The sequence below is a fragment of the Spea bombifrons genome, chromosome 3, assembly GCF_027358695.1.
Source record: "Spea bombifrons isolate aSpeBom1 chromosome 3, aSpeBom1.2.pri, whole genome shotgun sequence".
Lineage (NCBI taxonomy): Eukaryota > Metazoa > Chordata > Amphibia > Anura > Pelobatidae > Spea > Spea bombifrons.
In genome coordinates this window covers 9,392,907-9,403,903 of record NC_071089.1, presented here as the reverse complement: position 1 = coordinate 9,403,903, position 10,997 = coordinate 9,392,907, and the positions used below count along the sequence as shown (strand labels likewise).

General features: G+C 39.4%; 1 protein-coding gene across 1 annotated transcript; it reads left to right on the top strand.

Moving 5' to 3' along the window:
• The first annotated feature begins 288 nt into the window (after window positions 1–288).
• NSL1 (NSL1 component of MIS12 kinetochore complex) lies at window positions 289–5,396 on the top strand. The gene is made up of 6 exons (XM_053459946.1): window positions 289–803; window positions 1,371–1,446; window positions 2,009–2,139; window positions 2,260–2,314; window positions 4,424–4,491; window positions 5,087–5,396. Exons 1-6 carry the CDS (start codon window positions 618–620, stop codon window positions 5,360–5,362), a joined length of 792 nt encoding a protein of 263 aa, XP_053315921.1. The 5' UTR covers window positions 289–617; the 3' UTR covers window positions 5,363–5,396.
• Window positions 5,397–10,997: the final 5,601 nt, after the last annotated feature.

The following is a 10,997-nucleotide window of genomic DNA, read 5'->3' as shown; positions in this document are numbered from 1 at the left end:
AAACGGATAAAATGTTGCACCGATACACGCAAATGTTTTTAGACATAAACGAGGTAGTTCTATATCTATCTACCGGTTATATATGTGGTACATACTCGCATAAAGACTGAAAAACGGTCAGGCTGATAACAGCATAATGAATAGAGTTCTCGGAGGAATAAGCCCAACTATAACGCGTACGAGCGAACGGGAAACAATGATTCCGGAACTAATGTCGGATGTGCGTGTTTCTGCCCGAGCTCCGTTCTCAGCTGGGACTTCCGGGGCTGATTTTTCTAATTTCAAAAATGGCGGCAAATGGTAGACGGAGCTCCCGGTTGAAGAGTGGACGGGGTTCGTCAGGGGACAGCGCGGATAGCGTAATACCGGCGCTAGAGCAGAGCGGGGACAGGCCCTGTTCGGGTGGGTTGGGTGTGTCTGTCCTGCCTGATACTAACATAGAGGCCCGGGTGGAGCTGTCTGAAAAGCCTAATGTTGCAGGGACCTCTCTGCAGACCGGGACTAGTGGCCCGGGGGAGGCAGAATTCGCTTCTAAGACTGGAGAAAAAGGGCAGACGGGTGCTGGGCCCGAGGGCCACACTGGAGCTGATGGTCCTGTAGAGCCTGTGTCCTCTGTCATGGCTGGAGCCAAGGAACCGGAGGAAGCCGGTGGATCTGCCCGGGACCACAGAGTTCGCTGCTGCTCCAAGCAGCTGGTGCAGGAGGTGCTGGAGATGTGTACCGAGTTCAGCAAAGAGATCCTGGAGAGCCAGCAACAGCTGAGCCAGGAGAGGCGAGAACAGGAGCTAAAGAAATGTGTCTGGGTGAGGACCGCCATGTCTGTTACCATCTAGTGCTGTGTATGTCACACATACGCAGTGGGGTCTATTCACTAAAGGGAGAGTTGTGGCTTCAGCCCCCTCACTCCACTATTCGTTATGTGGGGCCAAAAAGCTTGTCTATGCAGCACTGAACTCGTTCTTTACTCTCAGGTTAATCATGTTACCCACTGGCTCCAAAACTAGTCTATAGTAATACGTACAAATGGACGTCCTATAAGTCATCGATCGTGAATGCTCTTCGAAGAGCGTTCTCTGTTTAGGCAATAATGGTAAAGCTGTTTGGTACGATAGACTTTTTAAGGTCCTGTTTATTTTTGGTCTAAGTTATGGGGTAAAGCCGTAAAATTAGAGTAATCTCTAGACACATTGCCAGGGCTCCTGTGGTAGTTGCTGTGTTCCGGGGATACCTGCTTTGGGATCAACTTAAATTATTTAATGTTATAACCAATTATAAAAAATGTACAACATTCAGAGAGAAAAACTTGATGACATTCTTTAATTTTTTTTTTTTTTTTTTTTTTACTTCATTGTTTTTTCTTTATTTTTTAGGATTTCCAAACCGCATTTCAGGAGAACGTCAGTATTAATGGACTGTCGTGGGATGAGGCATCAGAAACACAAAATGGCAAGTAGTGAGCTCATGCTCATCAGGCTGTAATCATGGATGGGGTTTGTTTTATTATTATTAGCGGCTCCCTAAAAATACCTCCTGCTAGTCACAAAAAGTACAAGTAAAGCTTACAGGGACTTGATTTCCATTTTTGCCTGGGATAAATTCTCATTTTGTTGCATAAATCATTTTTATGGTTATGTTTGTGCTGGTTCTCAAACCTGTTTATAACTGAGTCATTACAGACTGCATATGCAGTAATGCTGATTAAGGCAGGGCCACCTAATGCTGGCTCGCTCCTAATGTGGGTGATGTGCCAAGTGAGCCAACCGGTCCTCTGCTTCCCTGCAGGACATAGAAAGACAAAGGCCTGTTCTGTATGTGGCCAGTTGCTGGAATCATTAACCAGCTCTGTGTAGAACCGGTTTTGTGTCCAGATGGAACCGTGATGCAATTTCTAGTTGCCGTGGCATCAGGGATTTGTCGACGCCTGAATATAGAGTCTGCACACACAACTGTAACCTCCTTTAAATAAAGAGCTGGGTTGCATTTACCATATGATTTTCTTTCTACTTAGAACCAGATATTAAAATTCTGGAAGATAAGCTGGATGAAGGAATAGTGGATACCACAATGAAGCGAAAAAGAAACCCCAGAAGGATTCTTACGCATGTCGTCAAAATGCTGAAAACAGAGAGGGAAATGCTGGTAAGTGTAAATATTTTAATTGGTGTTCGGTTCTGCGCTTGGTTATAAATACGTTGCGCAACAGAACAGAGCCTCGAAAAGAGACCTTTTAAACGTAACCTTTATTTTTGTTTATTTTAGGAGCAATACAAGCCTGTTGTAACCCCAGAAGAATTTAAGCTTGATGCAGGTCTTGGTAAGTTGGTATTGGTTAACACACACGACGTCAGACTAAATGACATACAGATTGGGAAACCATCTGTGCTGTAATGAAAGGACTGAAAATAAAATGGCTGTTACTGCACACAATTCAGTTCACATCCGAAAAATGATTTCAGGAATTTAAGTGAAAATGACATGTTATACTGCATTGCCTATGTAGAAATAACGCCAAATGTGTTATGACACATACATAAAAACATACAATTTGACAGATAAATAACCATTCGGCCCATCTAGTCTGCACACTTTTCCTATTTGCATTTCCCCCTTACCTTTTTAATTCCTCAGAAATAGTTACTCCTCAGCCCCCTCTTCCATTGTCACTGACAGAACAGTGTCACCAGTTCTAGATGCTGCCTTGGGTTTTATGTTCCAAGTGCGTTATTTTACATCCTCAAGATTGTAAGCTTGCGAGCCGGGCTCTCTCCACCTAATGTATCGATTTGTCTTAGTCTGTTAATTCTCGTCTTGTCAGACCCCTTGAATATATGTATTGTAAAAAGCGCTGCATAAATTGTTGGTGCTATATAAATAAAAGATATTAATAATTTATCAGCGTTAAACTGCAGCTGTCACGCTCCATCTCTAACCTCACCAGCCAGCGCCTGTTCAGGAAGGAGTAGGATCCTATCCATATTATCAAAGTCCATCAGCATTGCCAGTTGCTCTGTTAAATCCAATGCTTTTAGTTTTAAATATGCAACATACTCGCACTTCTCACAACAATTACAGCCCATGGGGCACTTGCTCCTCACACCACAAAACTATTAAGGTAAAATTGCAAGTGTACAATTTTTACCTTCTCTCCTTGGCATTTAACTCCTTACTTACCAGTTTGCACTAGTCAGGTTCCCAAAGGCTCAGGATTCACCGTGCAGCTCTGTTTAAATAGAAAAATTCTAATTATATCATAAGTGCGGAAAGGTTTATATTTTTGTTTTCAATGTAATTGTTTTTGGTTGACCTCAAGCAAGGCAAGGTCTGTAGTAAACATTGCATTATCAAATTGGTGTGGGGTCAAAGAAAGGACCTTTACTCTGGAAACCAATCAGAAACTTAATATGGAAGATATTGCTTAATTGGTCAAAGAATTCACAAAACTCTGGTGCCAAACTCCTAGCGTTGGCGTTGCAAAGAGGCCGTGAGTTTTGTAAATTCCTCTTTGCAACGCCAACGCTTGGAGTTTGGCACCTATGCTTTAGGAGATACTCCAGAGTCTACAAAACTCACTTGAAATGTTATCAAGCTCAGTTTATGGAACCATCCAGGAATTTAGTAAAATAAAATGTTTTATTATTTGTTTGGTATATCGTAAATTAGGGCCTGTTAGCAAGGATAGACTTGAGCCCACCGAACAAGTTCCCTTTACTTTTTTTTTTTTATTTTTTTATTTTTATTTTAAACAAGATATATGTAGATGTAACCTCAGAATGCTTGATGTGGTTTTTACCCTTCTGAGAAAAGCTGCGCTGGCTGCCCATATTGCTATATCTGGTATAAACAAGTAGTGGACAGCCTCCAGTTTAAATTGAAAACCTTAGTGATAAATGCTTTTCTAGGTAACGTGTGTTGCTGTCATTGAGGTGATCGTTATGCCTGAAAAATAGCATAACTTGATCAATCTTGTGCAGAAGTCATAAATATGAAATGTAGTATACTGTGTCCTTTAACTTTAGTTTCTTACAGTACCTGTTTTGGGTATGAACTGTACTGCATGCAATAACAACCAATGTATTTTCCACTCTTTCATTACAGTGCACATGATTTTCCATTTGTATCTAATAAACTTAGTGTTACGAGCACTGGATGACAAATTGAGAGATTGCTTTTTTTTTTTAGAAGAATATATTGCATTCTTGCAGGTTAGGTATCCTAAACAAAGACTAACCAAAAAGGCAGCCCTATTAGAAAGTTTATTTTCTTCTTCCTGGGTTTCATTCAGCTTTAAATGGTACATGAATAAAAGACAATAAACAAAGCTTGCGCCCAGCAGTGAGTTTTGCTGTTAACTAAAATTGTTCCTCATGCTTTAACAAGGTGGAGTTTTTTCTTATTTTAGAAATCTGTTTTTCATGTTTTCCAGCATCTCGAATGGCTGACCTGACTTCCACTACCTCAAGTATATCAAAACAGATCAGTGAAACAATGAAGGTAATATACTGTAATGACCACTGTTATCCTTCATGCATCTTCTCTTCCCAGTTGGTTTCAGATCTATTTCATTATTATTTATTTATATTATCATTGAAATATTTCAATATTGTCTCTTTTTAAAAGAAAAGTGGTTCTTCCGTGCATAAAGTCTTGAATGCTTCTACCAAACAATCATATGCAATCTACTAGCTGAATAGCTAATAAAATATTTCTATACATTTATCCTGTCCAGAAGATTCACTCTGATCACAACACGGGCTGCATAACCTATGGATTTTAGGTTGTAGTATTAGCTCAAACTTCCTAGAATATCAAACTAGTAAGTTGAGCCATCTAGATGCAGAGTGATTTGTCTTGTATGGCTACAAAATGTAATTTTTGGGAAGGATTTTTTGATGTAAATGAAGTTCTATAAACATAAAGTGCGCAGGTAGACATCTGTGGCTGTTCAGATATTTGTGGCACCAGAGAGGTGCACTAAATATGTTCTTTACTAGGCTACCCAGATTTAGGAATACAGTGAATTACATATTTCAGTACCCCCTCCCCAAGAATGAATTCTAATGTTTGTCTTTTTAAAATGTTCTTTTAGGCACTACCAGCTCAAATTGAGAAGGCTGACGGCTTTTCCCAAGTGCTGAGCCTCCAGCCCATTCTGGAGAGCTCCCGGACACGCAAAGAAATCTTTAGCTGCCAAGTGACTCTGGAAGATCTGGCAAAGAAAACGCCAAAGCCCACAGAAACTACCCCCACTGAAAATCCATCCAAGGCTGCAACCGTACTAAAAAGAAAAAGACCGGAATCCCTTTCGCCACAGCACAGACTGTACCCCCTGCGCTCCAAAAGGAAAATTAGTCTCAAACCTTGACTGCCATATTTTTGAGTCAGGACCATTATACTTGGTTTGCGTGCCCCCACCCTCCTGTCATAAACATTGTCTTTACCTCCAGCTTGTATATTTTACTTACAGTAGGCAGTACAGAGACCATGTTAGCCAGAACTATATCTTGTAAAACTTCAATTTGTGCAATAATTCACTACAGAGAACGTCCATTGAGCGGTGAACAAATATGGCAACATCTAAGGAGGCTGAATATTTTTACAGCCTAGTGAACTCGAAGACCAACCAAGTTATTTGGCTTATTGTTGGAAAGGGTACATCTGTAGGTTTTAATGTTACGTTGTCAACAAAGTGGGCTCTAGTAGTGACTGTGGCAGCTTGGATTTGTCCGGCCACAATGTAAAAAATGTAAAACCATTGTTTTTAGCTGATCTTTGTAAATGGCTTTTCTTGTGTTGTAAATAACCTAATCCTCATATTTGTGTTTATGTTCCGGATCTGTAATTTGCATTATTTATTAGCGTCTCTTGTATGTATGTAAATATTTGAAATATACAGTATATAAAAATTTCCGCCGTCTTGTAGGAAGACCTGTATCATGGCTGTTTGTTAAAACCATTGGGGAATCAGATCGTCCAGCACTTAAAACAAGTTTAAACTTTCAAAAACTGTTTAATCATTACAGCATATTCAAACTTTCTACATCCCGTATAAAACAAACATATAAAAACAATAAAGCATGCAACTTAAGTGCATGAGGGGGAAAAATGAGTCAAGCGGAGATTTGCCTTAAATGTCTGGTATTCTATACCCAAATATTTGCACTCATGCCTACAGGGCATTTCTCCATGTAATCGATTTTTCAACCAGCTTAAAGGCTTCTGAATAGTCAGGAGGGAGGTTGATCGTTATTTTTACATGCTGTCTATGTACAGTTTGCACAAAAGCTGCATATGGAGTTGATGTAAAAGTTTGCATGTACCAGATTTTTTTTTTCTTTTTCTCCACACAATCTTATGTGCTTAAAGAATTGCAAACAATACCATATAAGAGAGGATCTGTATACTTTTCCATCTTTGTTTACAGAGTTAAAATAGCTGTAACCACAAGCTCGTGTATAATGTTACTTTTTAATATTTTATTTTATTAGTGTTACTGGATTATAGCCAAGCACCCACCCTTTATTTATATCAATATATACACAGCTACTTGCAGTGTCTTATTTACTTTTTTTTTTTATATATAATATATAAATTAAGACGGCCCTATACATTGTTGAAATCAAAACTAACAGACTACAGGGCGGAGTATTAAACCACACCACAACGGGTTAAATAACATGTCGCCTAAATAAAACATTGTTAACATGAAATTTTTCTATTAACACATGAGGTGCCAGTTTTTAGATACGGATAATAAAATAATTCACTATAGAGAATGTCCAGGTAACCTGTTTTACCGATTCCCACGTTATCTATGTAACGAAACGTGACATGAGCAGCGATAAAAACGTATACACGCGTATATAGCATGTTGGGTACGTTATCTCCTCACCAAAAGCGAGTGTGCCGTTGTTATAAATTATCTTAAACATCCCAAAATTCACATTCTTCAAACTTTCATAATGATAACTCTACATGTATGTGGGTTTTATGCCGTAATGACTGTCACATTTCTTTGTTACCAGTGGGGATTTTAAACATTTTTAATTTTATTATAGTTGTCTTTCTCTTATGTTTTACTTGCAACATGTTATACTTCTTCCCTAAGCAAACCAGATGGATTTAAGTTCATCGCTATTTTGTATCTCATCCCATGAGCACAGGCAACTTTATTTCATAGTAAAATTGTTTAAAATTGTCCTGTGGGAGATCCTGAAAATATGCAGACCTATAAATCCCTGGAATAAAACTGCACAACCCATATTCTGTAAATTGTATGTTTTTTTTAATGTGTATTTTATATTAAAAGTAATACTTGTTCATTTGTGACGTGTGTCTCTTTTATCCACACACATACATGAACAGTCTGGGGTCACATTCTATAGTGATTGACAGTTCTACCATTTTTTTTTCAGGGTTGGATCTTAAGAGCCATCATCCTTTTGGTTCCCGGTCCCTTTGTCATGTGTTTCTTTGGGTATTATTTTGTTCCAATAAACTTCCTTCCCTGCTGCCAGATCGCTCCATGAGGGCGAGTGTCCATTGTTTACCCCTTTAATGCTGTGATTGCTGCATTTTAGGGGTTACATCTAAGCTTGTGAGAATTAAATCACAATCATTGTCTTGCTCCTATGGAGCACCAGCTTTGAAGGAGTTAAAAAAACAAAGGAGTTGGCTGATGATGAAGATGATAATATCGCTCCCGACCAATAGGAGTGATCTAAACATTATGACAGCCACTAGGTGAGTCTTGCCATAGAGAGAGGGGTGATCGAAGTTAAAAATAAATTAGCACATGCACAAATTATTATTTAAAAAAAAAGCTATCACAAGTGATCCAATGTAATTTTAATTTTTTACATTTATTTACGTAATAAAATGCTATGTGACCACTGATTAATGACACTTTAACGACACTGATCATTAGCCACTCTCACTGATCAACAGCCAGTGACCTAATCTGATCATCATCCCTATCCTAACACTACACGGTAACTGTTACCTAACCCTAACATCTAGCAATAGCTAACACTATCCACTAACAGGACCCCGATGCTATCCTTACACTATCAAACTGCTAACCTATCCCCTAGACATGAGCTAATTATTTGCGTGCTCGTTGGTTCTGAGACACTAAAAAACATTTGAAAAGTTAGCCTTAAACCCAGGATAGGAAGAGAGACCAAAAACAAGTAATAAACTGCCCCAAAACCCCGGCCCTGCCTGCTCGGGAGAGGTGGGAGATTGTTTACGTGCTTTATTTCTTATTATCCCAAAATGTGCCTGACATTATGATTTGGGAGTCTTCTGTAACCCTGTAATATGGCATCCAGTCTACATGCTCAGGAGAAGTGGGAGATGATAGTTTTACGGGGTTAAGTTGAAATATGGGACCTTTACCGTCTCTCACATGACATGAGACATGGTCCCAGTAAAGCAGTAAAGTTTGAAAACACAAACGCACATGTTCTAGTTTTGACCCCACAATGTCTGAGAAACATGGCTGAGCCATGTGGGGGTTTACAGTATTCGGGGAATGCTGCTGAATACAAATCGCAAGTTGTTTCAATAATTTTGCATAGCCAGGGAAAGAAATGTACTGAAATAATGTGTTTGTTTATACAATATGTTTACTTAAAATGAAAAAACTAAATTGTACTGGAATGCTTAGAACAGAATGGTGCTACAATGTTTATATAAAAAGTGTTAAAATACCCCCAGTAAAATACTTCGGGATGTCAACTTTCCAAAAATTCTATACTTTTGTTTAGCGTTTTTTCTTTTTCTGGTCACTTTTGGGGCCCAACTCCCAGCATACCACTTTTTTTTTTTTTTAAAGTCTAGTTCAGAAACAGTGGTGCGGGTCATTCATATTTAACCCCGTAACTACCCACATAAATGGAAATACAAGGAATACGAGGTCTAAAATCAGAATAAATACCTAAATGTTTAGGTTTTATATGTGAAACCGTGAAAAGCTCTACTTTTACACTTTTCAAAAAATATATATATATCATTTGTGGAGGTGTTCTAAATGAGTTAGTGGGAAATTACAGTTGAATAACAAAAAAACTGCTCCTCCCGTAATTCTAAAACTCACATATTTTTACGTCCTTGCAGGACATTTAAGACTTAGTTCCACTGGTGGTGAAACCTGTCTCTGAGCTGATTTCTTCAACACAAAAGAGAAGTGGGAGTGTAGATGTGACATGGAAATATTCTTTTGGGGAAATACATATTCTGTGGCCTAATTATTATTATTGCACTAATAAGATATTTAGAGAAGTATAAACCATAACTGTCCAATAATTTTAATCCTGTAACATATCCAGAAGTTCATGTGCCTTCTTTATTTGGTCTGATATATATAAATATTTGTGTATTTGTTTTTTGTCCGAACTTTATTTTTAATGAAAATTGCGTTTGTACGAATCAATGAAAACAAGGGTGATCTCCGATGAAGAAAAAATGCGGAAAATCGATGTGCTCCGGATATTATTTGAATGGATATCGGCCGTGCAAGAGGCTGTGGGTCTGGGAGCAGGACTACTGGGCTACAAAACTGGCAAAAAAATAAAAATGGTGAACCGACAAAGATAATCAAGGGAGAAAGGAATACGAGGGCTCGATGGGGAGAGGCATACTTGAATGGACAGTGGATTTAAAGGACATCTGGGTGAAAATGTTATGGGGCATAAAGCTCTGTCCTGGCCCAAATATGAGGCTGAGGGTCATGGCAAATACAACCAGATGCCTTCTGGTTTCCATTAATCTGATCCAGCTGAGCCAGTTAACACCCAGTCCCCAATGGCACGGATGGGGGGCAGCAGGGTTCAATTCTAAACCCAGAAGCTAGTGGAAATTGTAATTTAGCAATAAAACAGGAATCAGAGAAATAAATGGTTGGAAAAAACTTAATAAATTTACTTTCAGATTATTGAGTAAATGTTTACTTTATGTAAATGGAGCACAAATCAAGCTTGAGAGGGGTTAAGTACTTTGCACGATTGTAACATATTTGCAAGAGAACTCATCAACGGTAATGATGACTCTCCGGGTTTCACCACCAGAAAACCCCGGGTCGCTGTAGAGGTGTTCTGACACGTCCTACACTCCAGTTCCCCCTTAAACAGCGGCGTCTCCCACGATGTCAGCAGGAACGCCACCGACATCAGCGGGAATGCCACCGACATCAGCGGGAACACCACCGACATCAGCGGGAACGCCACCGACATCAGCGGGAACGCCACCGACATCAGCGGGACTTCCTGCCTGCATCCTGCAAGTGGAGGCTCTGGGTAGCTGGAGCCATAAAGATCCCAGGTATACTAATGAAGAAACTTAGGGAGGTCATCCATTCTATGAGCAGGGCAGCGAGAAGCCTGATGGACCCTGCCGCTTTGAATAAATGTAACTTTATTGGCACATATGGAGTAGACAATAAATCTTTAAGGCCAGTCAGTCTGATAATATTATTGCGGCCGTTGGCTTGATATTCGTGGCCGCATGCTACGTTTTTATGCTTACGAGAGCGCAGTGAGCAGCATTATAAGTTATGAGTGTTTGTCACTGCCGGCCAGGTGCCCAACGGGGATTTGCCCCATGTGCCAGGTGGCCTGTCCGGGCATGTTAAGCACAGGCTCACTTTTTTGAATGCCCTTACTTCTTGGAACCTGTGATGGTGTGGAGCGGGCTTCTCCTCCAACCAACTGTGGCCAATACAACCAGGTTAACATGTAAATTATATTCGTAATCTGTGTACCCACAACATGTATTGTTTTTTATAAATGGGACCTCTTTATGATAAGATTCTATAATAGAAATATTCATAAAGGGAAAAAAAACACATTTTCACAATTTCTTTTGTAATATTCGGTACCCAACTTACATCGGTAAAGAAAATTCCCCCAAACTATATTAATTTACTCGTTCTGATTTGGAAAACACCTAGTTTGAATTTGTTTCACCTATTCCGAGCTGCCAGTTGAGTGCGGTACTTA